Source organism: Furipterus horrens, unplaced genomic scaffold, assembly GCF_987537825.1.
Source record: "Furipterus horrens unplaced genomic scaffold, mFurHor1.1.pri manual_scaffold_13, whole genome shotgun sequence".
NCBI lineage: Eukaryota > Metazoa > Chordata > Mammalia > Chiroptera > Furipteridae > Furipterus > Furipterus horrens.
In genome coordinates this window covers 35,949,569-35,974,964 of record NW_028327183.1, presented here as the reverse complement: position 1 = coordinate 35,974,964, position 25,396 = coordinate 35,949,569, and the positions used below count along the sequence as shown (strand labels likewise).

The window sequence follows — 25,396 nt, the reverse complement described above, 5'->3', positions numbered from 1 at the left end:
AGCAATGTGAAAAGCATTCCATGCAGAAGGAACAGCAAGCACCAAAGCCCTGTGGTTCAAATAAGCTCGCTGTGTTGGAGGAATGGAAAGGAAACCAGTGTGGCTGGATAGAAGTCAGGTCAGGCTGCTCAGCCTAGTGGACCCTGGGGAGAGGACACAGGAGCAAGCTTGAGAGAGCTGACTTTCATCTGGACTTGGTTGACCTCGAATGATGGTTGTCTCATCTGTTGATCTTATCTTCCTCTCCTAGTCTTTGATACGTCCTAATAAGCTGCTGCAGCCAGTCAGAATCTGACAACCCCTTTCTGGTTCAGAGCCCTCTCGATATCCTGACAACACAGAGCCATTGCCATCCTCTTTAGCATCCAGCAACAACAGATGAGGTGAAGACCAGATACAGGGATAGTGAAAATGGAATGACTAGGAAACACTTCAAGATGTCAGGAAACAGAATTCCATCTATACGTGTAAAACAGCATGCACTGACAGGGAAAGCAAAGAGAAAGGAGGGCGGGGGCCCAACCAGGAAACTGGGTTTAGGCGGCCACTGCTCTCATTTGCAGTTCAGCTGTACCCCTTTGAAACCACAAAAACAGTCTAAGGTCAAGAAACCTTACCTGTCATGTTTTCTAGATGCCTCTGCTCCACCAACTGCTGGCTCTCAGGCTCTCACTTTCATCATCTCAGGAGTGGGATCCCAGGTGACACAGACTTTACTTCTCCATCCTTTCAGTTGCTCAGGCCCCAAATCTGAGAGATATCTTTGACTCTTCTCTTTCTCTGCCATTTACTCCATCAGAAAATCTTCAAACTATCCCCAATCCAATTACTCCTCACTCCATCTATTGCTACCACTCTTGTTCAGGCCCTCATCACTGTCTCTCACCTGCTTTCCATAGTAATCTATATGGTCTTCCTGCTTCTGTTGTTGGCCCTTTCAGTCTGTTCTCCACACAGCAGCCAGTATGATCTTTTAGAGCACAAGTAGGTCAAATCCATCCACTACTTAAAATCCCATAGTGTCCTCATATCTCGTCAAAGCCACAGTCCTACAGCGGCCCACAGTTCCTCTGTGTCAGCTTCCTGCTCCCCTCACTCTTTGGCCTCATCTCCTACTCCTCTCTTTCTTTCTCTCCCCCTATTATTAGAGACATATTTTGTGGGGTGCAATTTGTTGATAATCTTTCAAAATTAAAAATCCTATGCAATCAGACCCAACAAGTTGACCTCTACAAGTTTATTGTATAGATATGCATTCCCATGTTCACAATAAAGAATGTTTATCACTGAGTTATCTTTTTGCTTGTTCTGTGATAATAAAAGACTTGGAACAACTTATGTTTATCAGGAAAGGGTCTGGTTAAATGAAAACTGTGGGGGATCCAACAGCAGAAATGCTATGCATCTGTTACAAAGAATGAGGCAATTCTACATATGCCAATGTAGATCAAACTCAGATGTATTGTTAAATAAAAAAATGAAAGTATGAGAATAATGAGTTGTAAGAGAAGGGGATATATACCTGTGCATTCATGCAGTGAGCACTTGCAGAGCAGCTCCATGGGATGGAGCTCCCTGGTACTGGGCAATCAGTGTGAACAGGCCTTGCTGCACAGAGCTGATGTCCCATTGATGTTCTCTCTATATAGATTGAGAAACATGTATATAACATCAAGCCAGGGGCTAGGCTGGCACAATGAAGGAAGACAGAGATTGGAAAAGCAGAGTACAGGACAGAAGGTGAGGGCAATCTTAGAATGCCTCTCAGAGGAGGTGATGTTTGAACAGAGACCTATAAGAAAGAAGAGAATGAGGTATGAGACTGTTATGAGCATTCCAGCAACAGACAGCAAGCCTAAGATGAGTGACAGCATGTCAGAGGAGGTCAGGGAGGTCAGAGTGACTGTAAGAGGACTGATGGTCCTGGGAATAAGGTCAGGTCAGGTCAGGTCAGTCAGTAGGTCCCAGATCATATGGGGCCTTGTGGCTGTGTCAGGATGTAGTGTGACATCCAGAGTACTATGGGCAGAAGTGTGCTGTAATCTGCTTCACATCTCCAAAGGATCCCTCTGGATGCTGGGTGAAGAGTAGGTTGGGGGAAGGAATACCAAGGAAACTGTTAGTAGTGGTTTGTCCCCATAAAGCTTTTTATAATGCTCATTTTTTTTTCTATGTATGTGTGTGCAATCTTGCTCAAAAAAATAAATTAAAAGCAAGAAAAAATATAGCTAACATTTATTGAGCATTTATTATGAGCTATGTTTCTCATCACAGTGCACACCTAGAATTAAGGTTAGTTTGTGGAAGTAGTAAGCAGTGTGGTCCACACAGCTCAGCCACAGCCTTTTCTTCTGTTAGGCAGCCCCACATAGGACCAAGGTAGACAGAAAACAGAAAAAGTTCAGCCTCACAGCCATTGGAACTCGGAGCCACACTCCCACCCATACTTGGCATTGTCCAGCTTCCGGGTCTTTGCCTGCTGAATGGATATCAAGCAATATCTCTTTACTGTTTTAATTCAACAAAGATTACTAATGAGCTGAGAATCTCATTGGAATGCAGACTCTCTTAGCTTATAATCATTGTGAAGGGGTCTTAATTGCAGCAACAGAGGCCAACTCTGGCTAATTTAAGGATTATATGATAAAAATGATTTGCTAAAAAGCTGGTGAACCAGGTTGGAGTATAAAGGAAACTGCGCAGCCAGGATCACACAGAAAGTCCTGCCACTGACCCAGTCCAATGAGGACACAGGAGCCCCTCCCTCCCAAAAACAGTCATACTGAACACTGGGCCCTAGAGCCACATTTTACTTGCACTACTATTGTCACCACCAGAATTAATTCTCCACTGCCCCACCTTCTTGTCCCATTTTGTAGCTTCAGATTTAGAATTTGAGCAGGTGCACCTGATTGCCTAAACAGAGGAAGGATGCACAGAAAACTGAGTCCCAGTATTATCAGTCTCTCTAGTGGGAGTGGGGTTCTGCTTCCCACTAAGACTTAGAATTCATACTTGGGCAGTTCCCTAAACATAGAAAGGGGTTCAGATGCTAGGCAACCAAAGGATGACCAATGTCCTTAGAACAGGGCCTCTCAGAGGTAAGGACAGGCAAGACCACTTCCAGTTTTTTGAGGTTCCTGGTGTATGAAAAAAAAAAAAAAAAATGATGAAATGCCAAAATGGGATTACAATAGTAGAGCAGCATTCTTAAATAAAATAAGAAATGTAATTGTACTGTTCTCACAATAGTTGTGGGATTTTATTTGCTTGTTCTTGACAGAATTCATTGAAGTGTGAAGTCAGAAATGAGCTACGGGTTCAAAGTTGGGTCCTGTCAACATTTTCCTGTGACTTTATGTTTAACCTTATCTGGTGATTATGTTCAAAGAGCAATTGTGAGACCTGGGCCCAATACCCTCTGGGCCAGCCCTGTGGCAGGCCCTGTCGTGGGCAAGTGGCCCTGTGCTGCCGTGCTCTGGTCCACTCTGGGGCAGCAGCCCCTTCTATATCTGGTCACTCAAGAGCCAAGAGCTGCCATGGATGTTATGCAGATGCTAAAAGCCAAAGAGGCACTCACGGCTATCCACAACTGAATCTAAAAAATAAGAACAAAATCCAATAAGCAAACCAGAATAGGAACAGAATCATAGGTATGGGGTCATTTGGAGGGTTATCAGCTGGGAGGGGGAAGGGGAGAAATGGGGAAATGGTGCAGGGATTAAGAATCGTAATTGGTTGTCAAAATAGACAGGGGGAAGCTTAGAATAATATAGGAAAGGGTGAAGCCAAAAACGTATATGCACGACCCATGGACACGAACTAAGGGAAGGGGGGTAGGATTGCTGGGAAAGGGGGATACTGGGCAGAGGAGAGCAAAGGGGAAAAAAATTGAAACTTCTGTAACAACATAATCAACAAAATATACTTAAAAGAAAAAAAAAGAAGCCAAAGAGGCAAGTGACTGCCCACTGAGCGTATCTAGAATTGAATATAATCATGCTGTTGAATGAGCTGAACTTGACAAAATTCAAGTAAAACCTAATTTTATTCTTCCCCTACACCCCCTGTTTCTGCTGCTTGCTTGGCTCCTTGGGTGACATGGCTTCTTTGGGCACGTTTAGATGATTTAAAAGTCTAGTCCAGTTAAATAATCACACAACTCCAGACCAGTGTTATATCAAAATTCCCAATTCTATTCCAGTGGCACTTGTCCCTTCCAGCTTTGCAATGCCTTAGGCTTGCAACCCAGAGAAGGCCAGCGACTGGGATTTCTTTTTCTTGGCTCCATCCATTTCATCTCCTCTTCCATTCCTTATCTTTTGCTTTGAACCCACCTTGGGCTCCGTTCTACAGGCATAGAGTAGGTGTAGGGGGTGGCAAATGTCTAGCTGGTCTGGCACAGTTATGACCTGAAGCCAAAGCTCTCTGGTCAGGGAAGGCATCTAGTGCCAGTTCATTCTCCCATGGGGACTTTTTGCAAGTTCTTGGGCTTTCCAGCAGGCACCTGTCTCTGTGTCTCCCTTGGATGTGGAGTGCCTCCTCTGCTTGGCCACACTTGACCCACCCCCAGCCCTTGGGCATGCCTTCTGTTACATTGCATTGCTCCTGTAGGCTGACCCTTGGGTGGTATCATTTATAAAATGACTCTAGGCTGCCTCCTTAGCAAAAGGCTCTTATTTGGTCCAAGGGAGCCATGCACATTTGCCCCATTGTTGGTGGAACAGCAGCTCACTCCCAGTGTAGCCTTCTTTCTCATTTTGTTCTGCCAGGCTGAGTGAGCCAGGTTTTAATTTCTCCCAGTAAGCATCTGGCATCAGCCCTGTGTCCTCTAAACTTCAGGGCCATGTCAAGCCCTCCCAGCTGCTATCTTAGAGTCCCTGTATTGTGTGTCTTTTTTTTTTTAAATCCTCACCTGAGGATGTTTACTGATTTGAGAGAGAGACATCAATTGGTTGCCTCCCACAGACCCCCCAACTGGGGTTTGAACTGCAACCTGGGTATGTGCCCTGACTGGGAATCAAACCTGAAATGCTTTGGTTCGTGGAATGATGCTCCAACCAACTGAGCCACCTAGCCAGGGCTATTGTTTATCTTATCTGTTTGTGGGAAGCTCTCCTCCTCTTCCCACTGAGGTCAGAACATAGCACTCACAGCTTTCCAGAACAGTCCTCAATGCCTGCCTCTTCCGCTTCCCAGTTCCTTGTATGTGGCCTAGAGGGGGTCTTGAGTGAGTGCTGACAGAACTAGTTTTCACAGTCTGGATCAGCAGTTCTCAACCTGTGGATTGCGACCCCTTTGGGAGTCGAATGACCCTTTCACAGGGGTCACCTAAGACCATTGGAAAACACATATATAATGACATATTGTTTTTGTGATTAATCACTATGCTTTAATTATGTTCAATCTGTAACAATGAAAATACATCCTACATATCAGATATTTACATTACGATTCATAACAGTAGCAAAATTACAGTTATGAATTAGCAATAAAAATAATTTTATGGTTGGGGGTCACCACAACATGAGGAACTGTATTAAAGGGTTGCAGCATTAGGAAGGTTGAGAACCACTGGTCTAGATGGATGGTCTAACATCCCCATTAGGTTGGGCTGTGGCGGTGCTTGGTATCTGTTGATTGTTCTTGTTTGAAACTAAAACAGCAAAGGTCTCCTTTTTATATCCTGTATTCATTTCACAGATGTTATCCTTAGTGCTGTCATCTGTAAAGACAGCAGAATGATGCCAACCCCTCAAATTTATATTACAAGTTAAAAAGATTATCTCTGGGGGAGATCTTTGCCAAATTGCAAAGCACACCACCAGCTCTGCTGTTTATCTCACAGGCCAGTTTCAGTCTCCCTCTGTGTCAACCACACTGCAAAGGAATGATGCTTCCACACGTGATGCCCGCCTTCAGGGAGACCAGTTTTGAGCAATTCCTAGGGCACCAGTTATAACTTCACCTCTTCTCCCTCACTGAAAAAGCTTATAAGCCAGACTCTTATTGCTACAGGGACAGCCTTGGCTCTGTGCCATATTCTTTTCTAAGTTACCATTTTAAAATTTCTCTCTCTAGCTGTTATGATAGGAGGCTCCTCCCAAAAGGGTATGAAACTGTACCTTAAAGGCTGTTGTCATGTGTCTCAAGGGTCCACAGGAGCCTGCTACTTTGGGAAAAATCCTGTGTCTGGTTTTGGGGATGTCTGGAGACCAGTCAGGGGTGAGACTGATGGAGTGGTATCAGAAGTCTGATCATGTTTTGAACTCATTGCTGATTACTCTTTGTGACTGGCTCCCAGGAGATTGGTTAGGCAGAGGTTTGTCTAGGTGTGATTATTCTGATAGTCAACCTTTGGGGTACATTTTTGATCTTATATCAACAGGAGAAATGGCAGATTCCAAAAGCATGTGGTGGCCCTACACTAATGAGACCCTCCCACACATCTCCTGGGCATCAGCCTTGTTAGTCATTGCTTAATGGTGTGTCCTGCTCACATTCCCCCATCTTCCAGTGATGCTACCCTCATTGGTCTTAGAGAAGACAGTCCTCTTGTTTTTAATGCCTGAGATTTGAGGGGTGGGCACTTAGAGGCATGACCATGTTAAATAATTTATCATCATTATCTCAGCTAGCCTCACAGCATCCCTCTGATTTTTCAGACAACTGGAAAATCTCTTCTAGCTTGGTCAGAAACAAGGTGGTGAATGTTTTTGTATTATTAGTGCTTTAATTGTTAAAAATTGTGTAATAATGAGACTTCTGGTCAAGATGGCATCATAGGCAGACATAGCTTGCCTTTTCACACAATCACATCAAAATTACAACTAAAATATAGACCAACCATCACTCAGAACCATCAAAAATCAAGTCCAGTGGAAGTCTTGACAACTACAAAATTAAAGAAACCACATCCATCCAGACTAGAATGAGAGGTGCAGGCACAGTGTCTGGCATCAGGGTGAACAGAGGCCATTGTCCCTTTTCTGAGCCCTACCTCCACAGAGCCATGGGGCCAGCAGACTGGTGCTGTATCTGAGAGTCCATCAACCTGGCTAACTCTGTTTGATCCACCTTGGAAATCCTCAGAGACTCTGCCTCACCCAACTTACAGGCCCACCCAAGCAGCTTTTCCATATGAATGGCTGGTCTTGGCTCATGCTGCACAACTTCCTAAATCCTCTCAAACAAGCAACAGCTGGCCTCAGTGAGCCCCAGGCCCAGCACTAACAGCAGCCAACCTAGATTTATGACTTGGCTTTGCCTGGGAATCTCCAAGAATAGCACAAATAGCAGCCACCTCAGATTTCTTTATAGCTAAGACAGGGTAACTACAGGCAAAACACAGGTGGGGGCTGATCTTGACCTGCACCATGGGAGGGTGGATGTTGGTAGTAAGTGGTTACAGCTAATCTTTGCAGCTAACTGGCCTGGGTAAATCCCTCCCATTGATCTGTCAAAAGCAACCAAGGCTCAACTAAAAAAAGAAGGTGTATGCAGTCCACACAAAGGTCCCTTTATTTCACTTAGTGTAGCCTTCATTTCTTCCCTTATGCATTTGTCAAACTCAGTGAATTCTCTGAGTATCTTTATCACCAGTGTTTTGAACACTGTGTCTGATAGGTTGGTTATCCCCATTTTGTTTTGTTCTTTTTCTGGAGCTTTGACCTGTTCTTTCATTTGGCTCATATTTCTTTGTCTCCTCAATTTGGCAGCCTCCTTGTGTTTGTTTCTATGTATTAGGTAGTGCTGCTTTGACTCCCTTTCTTGGTACATCTGTTACATTGTCAGGGGCAGAGAGAGAACAATGCTGCTTGCTTGGCACTCACCCCTTTTCCAGTCACTTCAAATACTTCCCCTATGTGAGTGGCACCACTGTAGCTATTGCACTGGTGGTGGTTCCCAGAGTGGGTGAGTTTGCATGTGTTCTAGACTGTGGGGGCCCTCTAAACAGACTCTCCTGAGATACGGGCAATTTCTTCCACCAGAACAGCCCCCACTGGTTTTCACAGCCAGAAGCTATGAGGCTTTATTTTCCTAGCACTGGAATTCTGGGCTGTGTCATCTGGCTTGGACCTGGGATGGCTCCCCAGATGTACCTACTGGCTTTTATCTGCCACACACGAATGTGGGACTGCCCATTCTGCCAGTTGCTATCATTACTGCCTTGCTGCTGCTGCCTTGCCACCACCACACTGTGTTCCCTCTGCTCCAGTTCCCCATCTCTACTCCTCCTATCTGTCTGGATGAATATTTCTTCTTTAAATCCTTGGTTGTTAAACTTCTATACAGTTCAATTTTCTGGAAGTTCTGGTTGTTTTTGTCTTGAGGTTAGTTATGATCCTTTTTATGGTTGTGTGAGGAGACAAATCGTGTCTACCTCTGCCTCCATTTTGGCCGGAAGTCCTAGGGTCCATTTTCATAGTTCCCAGTTCTTTTGCTATAATAAACAGTGTTTCAGTGATTATCTACCTATCTATTTATCAGTCTAGTTCATTATCTATCTATGTATCTATCTACATGTGAGTATTTTAGTTAGATAGATTTTTACATATGTAATTGATATAACTGCTGGGTTAAAGAGAGGTACCTTAAAATGTTTGATAGATATTTCCATATTACCTTCCTGAAAATGTTCAGTAATTTACATTCCCACCAACTGGCATGAGAGTACTATTTCTGTGCACCTTCTCCAACACTGGGTATTTTTAATTTTTAATGTTTCTGCTAATAAGGTGGATAAAATGATGATATCTTGTTTATAGATTACATTTTGAGGACTCTTTCTAAATAAATGATCCAAGTCCATTTCAATCAGTGTGGAGAAGGATGGACTCTTCAGTAAATAATTTTGGGATATTTGCCTCTTCATTTGGAAAAGTTGCCACTAAATAATAAAAGTAAAATCCAGGTGTGTTCAAGATTGAGGATGTTTTTTAAAAACTATAGGGGTTGTATAGGTATCATATGAATATTTTTAAGCCTTATAAATAAGGCTTTTTTTCCAGTATGATATAAATGTAGAAGCCATCAAAGAAACAACAATTTTGAGCATATAAAAATATGACGTTATGAAAAGAAATTAAAGTAAAAGACTACTGTCTTTCCACACATATAGCTGATAAAGGGTTTATATACTAATATTCAAAGAACTCTGGGAAATCAAATAACAGGCAAAAATAGGAAAAGATATAAGTGCATATAATTTGCAGATATTTTCTAACTCACTTTTTTATCTGAAATATTAAAGTTAAAATAATACTGAATGCAGTGTGTCAACTTGGTTGAGCCATGGTGTCCAAATATTTGGTCAAATATTATTCTAGATGTTTCTGAGGGGATGTTTTTAGATGAGATATACATTTGAATTAGTAGACTTTGAGTAAAGCAGATTTCCCTCCATAGTGGGTGGGTCTTCTCCAATTGGTTAAAGACCTGAGTAGAACAAAAGGTTGACATCCTTGAGCAAGAGGAAACTCCCCAGCAGACTACCTTCAGACTTTATTTGCAACAACAGCTTTTCTGAGTTTGCCATCAGACTGCCTTTGAACTTGAACTACAACTCTTTGAAGTCTTGTGTCTGCAGGCCTCCTTCATCAGACTTTGGACTCATCAAACCACCACAATCATGTGAGCAAATTCCTTACCCAAATATTTCTTCTTTTTTAAAAATCCTCACCTGAGGATATGCTTATTTATTTTAGAGAGAGGGGAAGGGAGGGAGAAAGAGAAGGAGAGAAATACTGGTGTGAGAGAGAAACATTGATTGGCTGCCTTTTGTGCATGCCTCAACCAGGAACAGAAACCACAACCCAGGCATGTGCCCTGACTGGGAATTGAACCTAGTACCTTTTGGTTTGTGGATGGTGCTCAACCAACTGAGCCACACTGACCAAGGCACAAGCCTCTTTCTACGTATAATCACATGTTATTGGTTCTGTTTCTCTGGAGGACCCTCTCTAATACAGTGAGATCCTAAGTTTTAAATATAAACATTAAAAAATTAAAATATGACATTTTCCCTTGTTGTCACGGTTATAGGGTTCCTTACAGACTCTTAGAGATGGTTAATTTAGTTGGGGAAGGTAATTTGTTAGTATCTATAAAAATGTCAACCGTATATATCATTTAATACAGCAGTACCACTTTTGGAAATCTGCAAGCACACAGGCATTTATTTTAAATGACACTTCTGTAACATTTTTTATAATAGTAGAGAATCAAAGATACTTTTTATTATTTAATTATTTATCAAATGTCAAATGCCTACTCTGTTTTATGTACTGGTTTAGGCACCTGGGTAGATAGTAATGAATAAAACAGACATGGTGACTGCTGTCAAGAGCTTCCCAGACTAGAGGGAGGAATCACATATTAAACAAATGAACAAATATATAAATCAAACTGTCATCGTACAATGTAAGATACTATCAAGGCGGGGAGGGTTGCTTGAGATTAGGTGATCAGAGAAATCCTCTCTAAAGAGTGACATTGGACAAGGTGATTACTTCATAAGTTATATAAATGTCTAATCACTATGTTGTACCTCTGAAACTAATATAATATTGTATGTAAACTAATTGAAAAATAAAAAGATTATTAAATAATAAATATATATAGATTATATGTGTGTGTGTGTGTATATATATATTTAAAAATATATATATTTTAAAGTGACATTGGAGAGAATAGCTGAAAGAAGAGGGTGAGCCAGCACGGTAAAGTGTGGTAGAAACAATGTAGGCAGAGACTGAGAGCTTGGCCTTCTTGAGGCTAGGCTAGCAGAGTGGTGTCAGTGAAGGTGGGTTGGCTTCTGAGGATCTTGGAGAGAGAGGCAGGGCCAGACAGCACAGAGCCTGCTAGACTATGAAGAGAGACAGGAATAGGGAGCCATCAAATGTTTTGTTTAGGGCAACAACATTATCCAATTTATGTTCTCCAAAGCTTCCTCTGGCTTTGGGGTGAACTAATGAGGATGAGGACAAAAAGAAAAGCCAGATTTTGCAATAGTTCAGGTGAGGAATAATGGCTGCCATGGAGCTGGAGGTAAACAGATTTATGTAAGATATTCTGGAGATAGAAAAAATAAGATGGTGAAATGAATGTGGGTAGTAAAGGAGAGGCATCAGAAATTACTTCTTAACCGCTATACACCTATCAGAATGGCCAAAATAAAAATACTAACAACACCAAGTGCTGACGAGGATGTGGAGCAATTGAACCCCTCGTATATTGTTGGGAGGAATGCAGAATGGTACAACCACTCAGGCAAACAGATTGAAAGTATCTTAAAAAGTTAAATATATAATTATCATATGACTCAACCATTCATCCCCTGGATATTTAACCTAGAGAAATGAAAATGTATGGCCACATAAAAACTTGTACATGAATGTTTAGAGAAGCTCTATTCATAACTGCCCTAAACTGAAACAACCCAAATGTCCTTCAGTGGGTATATAGATAGCAAATTATGGTCCAGTCATACAAAGCAACAAACTTTCAGCAGTAAAAGGAAACAAACTATGATACAATAATTAGGATGAATCTCAAAGACATTATTAAGTTGAGTGAAAGGAGCCAGTCTCAAAAGGCTAAAGACTATATTATTCCATTTATGTGACATTTTTGAGAAGATAAAACTGTCTTAATAGTAGATCTGTGGTTGTCAGCAGTTAGGGGTGAGGAGCAGATGTGACTATAAAGGCTCTTTATCTTGATTGTGGTGGTGGATACAAGAATCTTTGTTAAAATGCACAGAACTGTACACACAAAAAAGTGTACAACTGAAGAAATTCCTTTTTATTGTGTGATTATTTTTAAAATAAAAAAATTAAATATTTCTATAAAATGAGGCTTAGGTTTCTGGCCTGGTAGAATAGGTAGATGGTGTTACCATTTTTAGAGGGGGACTAGTCTGGGGAGTGGGGTCAGCTTTGTGGGAGAAATTGAAGAGTTTGGTTTGAACTTGTGAAGATGAGATGCCCCTGTACACAGCTGGGTACACAAGAGTCTGTGGCTGGAGATAGATATTTGGGAGTCATCAATGACCAAAACTACTATAATGGATTGGAACACCTGGGGGAAGAGTGTAGAACAAAAGCAAAAGAGGAAAGCCTTTCAGAACAATGCCTCCAAAACATGGGGTCAGAATGAGGAGCCAGGGTGGAGACAGAGGGACCAAGTGTTCCTTCAATCATTTACTGGCTATAGGATCTCAGGTAAGAGACTTCATCTTTTTGGGCCTATTCCCTCATCTGAAAAATAGAAATACTACCTGTTACATGATTATTGAGAGGGTTAAAGAAAATAACATGTCAGCTATTATTGTTATTTCTTCAACCCAGATCCTCTCCCAGCATCCAGGCATCTTATTGTTTAGCCCTTTCCCTTCAAAGTCTAGGTGTTTTATCCTTCCGTTCACCAATTGCACCTGACCCACATATACCACAAGAAAACAGAATAAGAAAAGACAGTACTCACTAACAAATCTATTTAGGTAATTTTTGTTCTGTCATTTTTCACAAATGTCCCCTAAAATATGAATTCATTGAATAATGGAAACTTTCTGGAAAAGTCCACACGAGAGCAGGATGCTCCTTTGTGCCTGGAATCCTGTGTCCCCCACTTACGACCTACCAGGTCAGCAGCTCTGAAGGATAGATTCTTCTCTCCTGTCCCAAGTCGCTGGGCAGCTCCCTCAGATCCTGGACATTGCTCTCACCTCCTTTTCTACACTCAGAAAAGCACAGGAGCTGGCCTGCTGCCACAGGGAGCTCACTTTTCTCCAGAGCCCTCTCTCACCTTGACTACTTCCCTGGGCCTAATCCACAGCATGTGGGGAGATGGGAAGGGAGGGGAGTGTGGTGAGATTAAGAGTTGGGCTTTGGTGAGCACATCCTCAGGAAGGCTGGGTGCCTGCTCTGCCCTGGCTGCATCAGTCCCCAGACTGCTACTCCCAGGGCCCACCTGACTTGAGCGAGCAACTGTCCTATGGATGAGATATCTTTTAGTCGAGGCCACTTGGCCACCCACTCCACAGCCCTCCCAGAGTCCACTACCTCCCAGAGTTCTCTATGTTGGACAGCTCTTGAAGTTGCCCCTCTCCTTCATTCTTCTTCAGTTTACAGTTGCTTTCCTCCCTCAAAAAGCCCCAGGCCCCAGGCCACAGTCAGCCTCCCCAGCAGCCTCTGAAAGTCAGCTTGGAATCCAGATTATGAGAAGTAGTGGATCAGGGGGTCAACACAGGAAATCAGGGTGCTGAGGAGCAGCACGTAACTTCACATTGAGCTTTCACCCTAGAAGTAGCCCATGACATGGGACACGTTGTAGGGTCCAAAGCAGATGAGGAAGTTAAGCAGTGTGGCTGCCATCAGCCCCATCAGACTCTTCTGCCAGCGATGGTTGGCTCCCCTACTGAGTATGCACAGCAGGCGGCTGTAGCAGTAGCTAGTGATGAGCAGGGGCATCCCAAAAAGGACCACAGCCATCTCCAGCTGGACAAACAGGAGGACACCCAGCTGATCCTCCCAGAATTTGAGGTAGCAGGTGCCACTGGCACCCTGGCTGTGGGAGGGGTTCTTGGGGAACCCCAAGAATTTGGTGATGTAGACCACGCTGCAGTGGTCACTGGCTCCACACAGCCTGGATCTGGTCTTGTACCACATGGGGTAGGCCATGCTCAGGAAGTGCTTGATGCTCACAGCTGCCAGGAAGAGGGAGGTGAGAAAGAAGGTCATGAAGAAGAGGAATCTGGAGAAGGGGCAGAAGATGAAGGGCAGGGACCAGCGCATGTCACGTGGAAGGGCAGGAAGAGCAGCAGGAGCAGTCCCACAGGATCAGGTTCAGCAAGAGCATGTCCATGGCTACAGGCCGGCACTGAGGTTTGCCCACGAAACCACCAGAGTCTTCAAGTTGAGGGGGAGCCCCACAGGAAGGTGAAGAGGTACATGGAGTATAGCCAGTGATTGTCAGGGAAGAAGAACTGATCCAGGCTTGTGTCCATGGTGATGGCCGAGAGAGAGAGAGAGAGAGAGAGAGAGAAATGAGGATGGAGAACTTGCACCAGTAACATCTCAACAATCCACAGGGAACATTTCCACCACCCCCAGTTCCTTATGCCCCCAATGCTTTTCCCCCAGCAAGGTCACGCTGACTGTCTTCTATTTCTGTCCCCAGTAAAGCAAGCACCAAGTCAGTACTCCATATAGCAACTCAGGACCCAGCATTCACTTGCTTATTTGAGAACTCGAGTGTTCTGCCGCTAAGCACCTAGAGGGCTCCTCCAGAACAAATGCAGTTAGCTACTAATCTGACAGAACAGATAAAGACCTGGCAGTGCCCACAACGTCATTCACTGGTGAGCAACAGCACAAAAGATACCTTCAGTTCCATTAACAGAGCTGCACAGTATGCAAAATGAAGAGCAAATTCCACAACTATATGCCTGGATGCTAGGGCAGCCTCTGATGGAATGCTCTAACCAGGCCTGAGTAGACTTCATCTTTCCCTCCCTAATTCTCCACTGGCATTATATTTGCTCCTTTAGAATGGCACTGATCCAGTTTGCCTTGTATGGGCAGGAAGCACAATGCAGTGATGCAGAGTGTGGGCTCTGGAGCCAGAGGCCTGGGTTCAATGTCAGCTCTGTCACTTATTAACTCTGATGTGGGGCAAGTGATTTAAACTTTCTGAATCTCTGTTTTCTCATCTGAAAAAAGATAATCATAGTACTAATCTCATATGTTATGGTATAAACTAAAGCATTAATACATGTCAAGTGCTTAGAAAGGGGACTGGCATGTCATGATGAGAACTTGACAGATGTTAGCTGCCATCATCCCAGTCACCAGTGTGAGCCTCTCTATGGGGTGATGGTAATAATAATATTAATAATAATAATAATAGTGGCAATGATGATAGCAGCTACCTTTTAGGAGGCAGATAATCTATATCAGATACTCTGTTTCTCAGGGTATCACCATTATGTCTTGAAATCCTCATGCCTTACAGTGTGGAGGTGACTTGATCCATGTAATAAAACATATTAAGTATCACCACCAGAATTCACACCCATGTTCTGTACAGCTTCAGAGATTGTTTATTTATTCATTCTAATATGTATGGAACATCATGAGATACCATTTCACTCACATGCCACTGAAATGGCTAAAGCAAAGTCATGAGATAATACCAAGTGTTGATGAGGATGTGAAGAAATGGGAATGCTCAGATATTGCTGGTAAGGATATAAAATGGTGGAGTCAGTTTGGAAAGCATTTTGACAATTTCTTAAAAAGGTAAATGTAAACTTACCATGTGACCCAATTCCCTTATAAGTATCTACTTAAGGAAAATGACAACAGGCGACAAATTCACAAGTATCAGCAACTGAATCTAAAAAAACAAACCAAGCAAGCAAGGAGAACAGGAAGAGAATCATAGATATGAAGATCACTTGGAGGGTTATCAGCTGGGAGGGAGAAGGGGGAGAAGGGTAGAAAAGATGCAGGGATTAAGAAGCATAAATTGGGACTTCCAGCCAAGATAGAGGCCTAGACAGACACGCTGCATCTCCCTCCACAACTGAGAAGGAATACAACTACCTCAAAACTAGAGACAACCAGAAATTCCAGAAAATCAAACTGCATGGAAGTCCAGCAAACCAAGATATAAAGAAGAAATACTCATCCAGACAGGTAGGGGGGACAGAGGTGGGGCAGAGAGGATGTGGTATGGTAGTGGCAGCAGTGGTGGCAGCAGTAGGCTGGTGGAAAGGACAGTTACACATTTTAAAATGTCAGGAGGGACACTTGGGGAGCGCTCCCAGCACCAGACCAGACCGCACAGCTCACGGTTCCAGTGCCAGGGAAAATAAAGCCTCATTGCTTCTGACTGTACAAACTAGTAGAGGTTGGGGTAGAGGAGGAAACTGCCAGTCTCTCAGTGGAGTCCACTTGTTTAAAGGGCTCCCATGGTCCTAGAACCTCCGCAGGCCCACTCACTCCGGGAACAATAGCCAAGACAACATCTGGAGAGGTGCCAGTCCCATACAGAAGTGGGAGAAGTGCCTGGAAAAAAGCTAAGTGCCGAGCAAGTGGCATTGTTCTCTCTCAGACCCCTTCTCCACATACAGTGCCACAACGTGGTGAAACGGGTTGCCCACACTGATGAATACCTAAGGCTCCGCCCTTTACAATGTAACAGGTGTGACAGCTCTACCTAAGACATAGAGGCAAACAAACACAGGAGCCTGTCAAGATGAGGAGACAGAGATGTATGGCCCCAAAGAAGGAATGGATCAAGATTTCAGTGGGAGAACTTAGTGATGAGGAGATAGCCAACCTAACATATGTAGAGTTCAAAACACTAATGATAAAGATGCTCACAGGCTTGACAGATATGGTTGAGTAAGGCAAACACAAAAGGGAAGAAGTGAAGGCTATGTTAAATGAAACGAAGGATAATCCACACAAAACCAATGGTGAAGGGAAGGAAACTGGGGTTCAAATCAAAGATTTGGAACATAAGGAGAAAAACAACAGTCAGCCAGTACAGAATAAGGAAACAAGAATTGAAAAAAAAATGAGGAGAGGCTTAGGAACCTCTGGGACAACTTGAAATGTGCCAACATCCACATAGGGGTGTCAGAAGGAGAATAGAAAGAGCAAGAAATGGAAAGCTTATGTGAAAAAATAATGAAGGAAAACTTCCCAAATTTGGTGAAGGAAATAGACATACAAGTCCAGGAAGCACAGAGAGTCCCAAACAGGCTAGACCCAAAGAGGTACACACCAAGACACATCATAATTAAAATGCCAAAGGTGAAAGATAAAGAGAGAACCCTGAAAGCAGCAAGAGAAAAGCAGAGAGTTACCTACAAAGGGGTGCCTATAAGACTATCAGCTGATTTCTCAAAAGAAACTTTGCAGGCAAGAAGGGACTGGCAAGAAGTATTCAATGTGATGAAAAGCAAGGAACTACAACCAAGATTACTCTATCCAGCAAAGCTATCATTTAGAATCGAAAGGCAGATAAAGTGTTTCCCAGACAAGGTAAAGCTAAAGGAGTTCATCATCACCAAGCCATTATTATATGAAATGTTAAAGGCACTTATTTAAGAAAAAGAAGATCAAAATTATGAACACCAAAATGACAACAAACTCACAACTATCAACAACTGAATCTAAAAAATAAGAACAAAACCCAACTAAGCAAACCAGAATAGGAACAGAACCATAGGTATGGGGATCATTTGGAGGGTTATCAGCTGGGAGGGGGAAGGGGGAGAAATGGGGAAATGGTGCAGGGAGTAAGAAGCATAATTGGTTGGTACAAAATAGACAGGGGGAAGTTAAGAATAATATAGGAAAGGGTGAAGCCAAAGAACTTATATGCACAAACCATGGACATGAACTAAGTGGGGTGGGATTGCTGGAGGGAAGAGGGGTACTGGGCAGAGGGGAGCAAAGGGAAAATAAATTGGGACTAGTGTAACAACGCAATCAATAAAGTATACTTAAAAATAAAGGAAGCGTAAATTGGCAGGTACAGACAGGGGGATGTTAAGAATGATATAGGAAATGCAAAGCCCATGAACTTATATGCATGACCATGGACATGAACTAAGTAGGGGATGGAGATTGCTAGAGAGAATACCAGGCAGGGGGAGGCAAGGGGGAAAATTGGAACAACTTTAATAGCATAATCAATAAAATATAATTTAAAAATAAAATAAAATGAAAAATGAAAACTTATGTCCATGCAAAGTCTTGCTCATAAATGTTCAAATAGCATCAATCATAATAGCTGAAAAATGGAAACATCATTCAGTGGTCCCTCAGCTAGCACACAGATAAATCGGGTGGCATATCCATACAATAAAACACTATCTAGTAATAAAAAGGAATGAAATATCCATGTGTACTATAGTGTGAATGAACCTCAAAAACATTATGCTAAGTGAAACAAGCCAGACACAAAAGACCATGTATTGTATGTTTTGTTTTATATAAAATGTCCAGAATAGACAAATTTATACAGACAGCAAGTAGATTACTAGTTGCCTGAGGAATAGGACTGGAAATGGGATGTACTATAAATGAGCATGGGGTGGTGAAAATGTTCTAAATTAGAATATAATGATAATTTCACACCTCATTAAACTTACTAAAAATCACTGAATTGTGGCACTCTAAATGGGTGAATTTTATGATATAAAAATTTTATCTCAAATAAGCTATTACAAGTACAGCAGTGAACAAAACAAAGTTTTTGCTGTTGTGGTGCTTACATTTGGTAATAGGGGTTGGGGGGTGAGTGGGAGGATAATACAGACATCACTGGAGGAAACACTGCAGGCAGAAGGAACAGGGAATGCATAGACTCAACCTGCTGGGGCAGCTGGTGGAGGGTTTAGGGCTCAAGTGGTGAGGGTTTGGGGAGGATGCCAGGAGTGGTTCATGCAAGGTTCCATGGGTCACAAGGAGGAACTGCTCCCCTAAGAGGAGGAGGCAAAGTAACTGGAAGAAGCGGAGAGGCAGTAGTCCCTGGCATCATGGGAGGGGCAGTGGGCCACCTGCGCTTTTACTGAAATTCCCTGGTGTCACTACTGCGTAAAAAAACAAACTTGTTTCTGCCTCTCACAGAGCCTCTGGCAAGTTACTTAGCTTCTCTGGCCTGTTCCCATATTTATAAAACAAATATTTCTTTGGAGGGCTATTGTGAGCATTCATTCATTCAACAAACATTTGCTGAGAGCCTACTATATGTGTTTTAGGCTCTCTTCAAGGTGCTGGGGCTATATCAGCAAATAAAACAAAATTCCTTGCCCTTGTAGACATTTAAGCATGAAAAGAGATAACTTGTATAAACCAGTTCACACACACTGACACATAGCTACCACTTTTGGTGTTCCTGTATGTTCATGGCCTTATTGTCATTAGAGGAACAATTCTGCTTCCTACACCAGGCCTCATCAGCGCAGATGCCCACGTGTCTGTCTCCTTTATCACCACTGTTCTCTGTCTGCTTCCTCATGCCACCATTCACCTTTGCAAAATGGATCCCAAGTACAGACATTAACCTGAGAGCCTAAGTTTTCTAAATGTCCCCTGACCCTTGGGGGTCCTGCCTTGAAAGGATTACATCCCACATCTACCCCTTCTCTGCTCTAGGGCCTTGGGAAAATTTCTTCACCCTGCAAAATAGAGATGATAATAGCTTCAGATCTGTAGCTAACTCATGCAGCACCTTTGTGCAAATTAGGAAAAGGTACCCCATCCAGTTGAGCACAGCCCTGCTGTGCACCAAAGTGTACCATTTGAGGACTGGGTGATGTTTTTGTTCAAATTAGAATAAGATGCTACTTCTCCTGGATGGAGGCCAGCCTTCGCCAGGCACATGGCTTGGTGAGCAAAGTATAGGCCAGAATTTAGTTGGTGTTTGCCCCTCTGTCTGACTCCCTCATGCAGTGAACATCCCGCCCATCTGTACAGCAACGGCATGGCTAAATCAAAGGATTGTGTGAGAACGACATGAGACAACACTTGTAAAGCACTTGACATGATGACTGTCACATGTTAGCTACTCTATATTTGTTTGTGACTATTTCTGGTGTTGCTAATATTTTTTCTCACCCCGTTGAAGCATCCCTTCCCTCCAACCTCCTGTTCACAATTCCAATGCTGCCCCCTTGTGACCTCTAAATGGTATCACAATGTCATTATTTTGCCTCCTGCCTCCTCTCATTCAGAAATTAAGTTGTTATTTCCTAGGAAAAGATTTTGGAGTAGCATCTCCCAAAGTGTATCATCAAAGTGGAAGTTCCTCTAAATTAGAAGCAAACTTCCCTCCTCCTTCCCCATTAGTAAAAGGCCTCTGCCCATAGCACACTGGCAGACAGGCAGGTAAGGAACAAGGAGAGGAAAGATGTGAGGAGTCAGGCTGTTGTGTGCAGAGGTAAACTTACCTTTCTCCTGTGACCCAGTTCCTGGCCCCCATTCTTCTCTCCCACTGGGATGCAGTCTCGCCAGGCTCAGTTCTTCCCATAAGTGGCTCCAGGGATGCCCCCAGGCAAGGCCATCCTGCAGTTCCTTTGGAGCAGCCCCCACCAGGGACCTGAAGAAGCAGCTGGTGTCTGCTGCATGTTCCCTCCCCCAAGCAATGGCTACTACTTCTGGGCTGTACCCCATTTCATTTTTGCCACACATGATGTCCCCCGGCCAAAGCCCCCTCCCAAGTAGCCTGTCACCAGTGGATTGAGCACCACGCTCCAAGCGCCTGTGAGGAGCCCCAACTTCCGCCAGCGGCCTCCCATGTCGGGGCGTAGGAAGCCAGCCACATTGGAAGCGTTGTAGGGTCCCAAGCAGAACAGCAGCGTGAGCAGAGCCCCACCAGCCACCCAGGCAGCTCTTAGTTTCCGTCTGTGGCTCAGGCCTGAGCCGGCCAGTGCTCGGAGGCAGCCCACATAGCAGAAGGCTGTGATGGTCAGCGGCAGAAAGAAGAGCAGGAGAGATAGGCTGAGGCGAGCAGGGCCTGCTGAAGCTGGGTCCCAGGCCTCCAAGCAGACTGGAGAGCCATTGACTGGTGTGTGGATACCCAGTGAGCTGGTGGTGTTGTCCATCCAGCCTCCCGGAGCTTCCAATCCAAAGACCAGCCCCAGATGAAAGAGGACAAGGGCCCATATGGCCACACACACGCTCCAGGAATAGCAGGGCCTCCGGGCAGCTTGGTAGCCCAAGGGGAAGGCGGCTCCTAGGTAGCGGCCAACACTCAGGGCAGCCAGGAAGCCACCACCCGCATAGAGTGGAGCAAAGTGAGCTAGGGCAAAGGCTGGACAGAGCGGGGCCGGCAGAGTCCAGGCTCCTGCGGCCAGGGCCTCCACTGCCTTCAGAGGAAGGGAGGCTGCTAGTAGGAGGTCCGAGCAGCCCAGGTGGAGGGCATAGACAAGGCTGGGGGTAAGGCGGAGCCGAGCATGGGCCACAGCACCCCTGATGGCCAGGGTGTTGAGTGGGAAGCCCAGCCCAAAGGCAGCCACATAGAGGGCAAAGGAGAGCTGCGGAGGGAGGTCCATGGGTCCCGGTGGCCTAATGGGCTCCTGCGTTTACTTGCTCCCTGCCCTCGGATCTCAGGCCTGAAGAGGGGAGCTCTTGGAGTCACAAACTGGTTTCAGCACTTCTCAGAGTATTAGAAGGCATCTGGAGACGGAGGCCTACAGAAGGAGGTGGAAGCCAGTTAACAGGGATGCCTGGATTAGAAGTGAGGCTGCTAGCCCTCAGTCCTCTGCTTTCTTTTTACTGTATCACCTCTTAAAATGAAGAGTATGATAGAAGATTAACAGAAGATAGAACAAAAGCATGCAGGTCCCCGGAGAGCGAAGACTGATTAATTTCTGAGACTCTGAGGAGAGAAGGCGTAGAGAGAATTTAAACAGAGTTGAGCCCCACAGTATGTGCTTTTCTGAGACATGGAAGTTAGACTTCTGCTTTCACTCCCCTCCCTCCAATTCCCTGGAAAGAGAAGGAGCTGCTTCCCACAGCGGACCACCTTCCTGCAGTGGAGGGTTGGTGGCAACTCCTAGCCAAGGGAGGAAGTTGGCATTTGGGAAGGGTGGAGGTTGTAGCAAAAGTCAGGCAAAGGCAGTCCCCAGGAGAGAGCCCAAGGGAAGCCAAGTCCCAAAGGAATGACCTTAGCTGACTTCAGGGGCACCCTAAGGAAGGGGATCTGGGAGTGCAGGAAATAATTGTTGGTGTAGAGAGGAGCCACAGAAAGAAAGACTCACCTCTTGGTGCTGCCAGATGTCTCTGAGGCTCAGGAGTCCCCCCCGCCCCCCCTGCTGGGCTGAGGGAGGGTGCCTGGGATGGGCAGTGAGCTGGAAGGGAAAGAAGGGTGGAGTAGTGGCAGGGCCATTTGCCCAAGGCACTAGCAGCCTGGGTGAGCAGCTAATGGGGCATCTCTTGCTGGAACTGAGGCCAGATGGAAAGAGGAAGGGGTCCAGGATGATGTGAACACAAGAAGGGAAGATGGCAGAAATGTGGACTTTTCCTGGGCAGAGTGTGGAGTGCAGAGCCAGCACCTTGGAGGGGCAGGATTGGTGACATACAATCAGAACACAGCTTTATCTCGCCCACTGCCTGGCTGGTTCCAACCTGCTCTGGGGCCAAGTTTTCTCTAGTCTTGGAGGAGCTGCGAGGCAGGCCTCCAGTCCTTTTAGTCACCCACACTGTCTCCATTTGGTCATTCATATGTGGACTAATGAAATGACTATTCCGAAGTACAGCCTGTGCATCTCGTACCCCGTCATGCACAGGAGTGGGCACGTGTTATGAGGACTGCACTCCTCCATTCTCCCTCTCCTTTCCCCTCTGGCTTGATGACACTGGTTTCTGACCCTTCCAGTGTTGGCAGGAAGGGGGAGAAGGAGAGACAAGGGACAAACAAGGTGTCTTTTGGTGGCACTGGACTAACTGGGTAGTGGTCTCCACTCTGCCTCTCTGGGATGTGTGGATGTCAAAGGGGACTCCATCTGGGCCCTTGTAGGGACATTGGCTGGCACAGTGCATGCCCCAAATGGCTGCTTAGCTTTCTTCTCTCAGTCTCTGGGAATTTGGCCATTTACCTCCTATCGGGGGTCACCTTGCCCTTCCAGGAAGACCTCCTCAGTGAGATTTAAGCTGTCTCTTTCATTCTCTGTCTCTGTCTCTGACTGTGCATGTGTCTCCCTAACTATCTCTATCTCTCTGCTGCCTCAGACTGACAACACATCCTCTTTTTTTATTATATTTTATTGATTATACTTATTAAAGTTGTCATGATTTTTCCTCCTTTGGCCCCCTCCGCCCAGCACCTCCCACTCTCTCAGGCAATCCCCACACCATTGGTCATGTCCATGGGTCATGTGTATAAGTTCTTTGGCTACTGCATTTCCTACACCGTACTTTATATTCCCATGGCTATTCTGTAACTACCTAGTTGTACTTCTTAATCCCCTCGCCTCTTCACCCATTCCCCCACACCTGCCCCCATCTGGCAACCATCAAAACGCTCTCTGTATTTATGATCTCTCTCTGTTCTTGTTTGTTTAGTTTGTTTTTTAGATTCCATTGTTGATAGATATGTACTTGTTGCCATTGTATTATTCATAGTTTTGATCTTTTTCTTTTTTCTTAAATAAGTCCCTTTAACATTTCATATAATAATGGTTTAGTGATGATGAACTCCTTTAATTTCGTCTCATCTGGGAAGCTGGATACTCGAGGTGTGCCCTTTGTGTGGACTAAGTATACCCTCCTCTTATAGTTGAGCCTTGGCTGCTATTGGTAGATCAGTGGGAGGGATTTATCCAGGCCAGTCAGCTGCAAGGACTGGCTGTGACCACTTACCACCAACCTCTGCCCTCTGTGGAGGATCAGCTGTGCAGGGCAGGGTGGTGATGCTTTGATGTGGTCTGTAGCTGTGCACTGGGTGCGCTGGCCCTGGGGTTTCCCAGGTGGTGCAGGCCAAGTTCAGTCCCCACCTGTGTTTTGCCCAGGGCGACCCTGCCTGAGCTATAAAGCAGTCTGAGATGGCTGCTACTTATGCTGGGCTTGGAGATTCCCAGGTGAAGCCAAGCTGTGACTCTAGGCTGGCTGCTGCTAGTGCTGGGCCTGGGGCTCACTAAGGCCAGCTGTTGCTTGTTTGAGAGGATTTAGGAAGTTGTGCAGCATGAGCCACAACCAGGCATTCATATGGTAAAGCAGCTTGGGTGGGCCCATAAGTTGGGTGGGGCAGAGTCTCTGGGGATCTCCAAGGCAGGTCAAACAATTTTAGCCAGGTTGATGGAGTCTCAGATATGGCACCAGCTTGCCAGCTCTGTAGGGGGAGGGTTTAGGAAAGGGACAGTGGTCTTTGCTCACCTTGATGCCAGACACTTCAATTCCTCCCTATATACCACTGATGTTTTTCAAGCTGCTACCCTCATGCTTGAGCTCAGAGGGAGTGAGTCTGAGTAGGTGAGTCTATGTGTGGGTTCTTTAAGAGGAACTGCTTGGAACTTCAGAATTTTCTTCCACTGACTCAATCCCCCTGGTTTTATAGCCAGAAATGGGGAGTTCTCTTCCAGGCACTGGAACCCTGGGCTGGGGCTCCTTGCTCCAGAGATATCCCTCTCAAATTTTTATCCACCACATGTGGATGTGGGACCAGCCCATTCTGCATCTGCACCCCTCCTGCCTGTTTCAATGGATGTGGTTTCTTTAATTCCATAGTTGTAAGATTTCCATTCAACTCGATTTCTGACATTTCTGAGTAAGAGTTGTTCTATATATTAGTTGTAATTTTGGTGTGGTTGTGCAAAGGGATGAGTCATGTTTACCAGGACTGCTACCTTGACCGGAAGTCCTAGACAACACATCCTCTTGATTTCAGTTTTCTTGGGTGTGTGTGGAGGTCACCAAGCTACTATGCCCCTCCTACATTCCAAGTTACCCTAAATAAGTAAATAAGCTTCTCTGGGTGGTTTTCTAGGAGTGCTTCTCACCAGGCTTCAGGCGGAGGCAACATATCAACAACTCCCTCAAAAGAAACAATTGAATTTTCTTTTTCTGCCTCAGTCACTAAATTGATTCCTTCCAAGTCACCTCCCTTCCAAGTCCAATGTTGCCACCTGTTGTTTAGGACTCTCTTTAGAAAACACTGAGAAACTGACAGAACCAAGGGAAAAATCAAGAGGAGTGCCATTTCACCTCCTGTAACAAGTGTTTGGGAGAAGATCAAAGCTGAGTGTAAAGGGAGATATTGGGTCTTCAAGATCTCTGCTCCAGCCTCACCCACCTGGTGGTTCAAGTCTGGCCAGTGCTACCACCTCAGAGGGGCTTCCTTGATCCCTCCATCCAAACAGGTCCGCCCCTGCTCCAGTCTCTTTGTATTTATCTTGTGTTGTGTTTATTCAGAACATTCACTGCTAAAGACATCAGATTTGCTAGCTCCTCTGCTAGAATGTTGGTCAGTGAGAGCCAAGATTTCTGTCTGCTTTGTCCACTGCTTGCTGCATATGTAGTAGTGGCTCAGGAAGTTGAACAGTCATTTGTCTGGACCCTGGGAGGGCAGTGAGATCTGGGGCTGGATGGGGGTTGCCCATGGTCTAGAGTCTCTGACCCTAGAGCTTCCCAGTCACCTTCCGTGCATGCCTCAGCTGTGCGTATTGGTGGCCACATCTCTTGGTCAGCTGGCCATGAAGTAGATTTATGTCAGCAGCCAGGCTCAGGGACAAGACAGAAAGGTACCCACTGGTTTTCAGGAAGCCTGGGCCAAGCCTCATCAGACTCAGGGCTGACTCCAGTCTCTTCAAGGGGACTCTGCCCTAAAACACTTTGGGTACCCCAGAGATCCCCAAATTAGGACTCTGTCATATCTT

The 25,396-nt window shown here is 44.9% G+C and overlaps 1 protein-coding gene and 1 pseudogene across 1 annotated transcript; both read right to left on the bottom strand.

Annotated features, from left to right (window-relative positions):
• Positions 1 to 13,127: 13,127 nt before the first annotated feature.
• On the bottom strand, positions 13,128 to 14,008 carry LOC149994504 (G protein-coupled receptor 42-like; annotated as a pseudogene).
• Positions 14,009 to 20,173: 6,165 nt separating this feature from the next.
• On the bottom strand, positions 20,174 to 21,076 carry FFAR1 (free fatty acid receptor 1). The gene has a single exon (XM_090260661.1). It carries the CDS (start codon positions 21,074 to 21,076, stop codon positions 20,174 to 20,176), a length of 903 nt encoding a protein of 300 aa, XP_090116787.1.
• Between the last annotated feature and the right edge of the window lie 4,320 nt (positions 21,077 to 25,396).

Coding starts and splice junctions, on each gene's coding strand:
- FFAR1 (XM_090260661.1), bottom strand. CDS start 21,076: ATGGACCTCCCTCCGCAGCTCTCCTTTGCCCTCTATGTGGCTGCCTTT.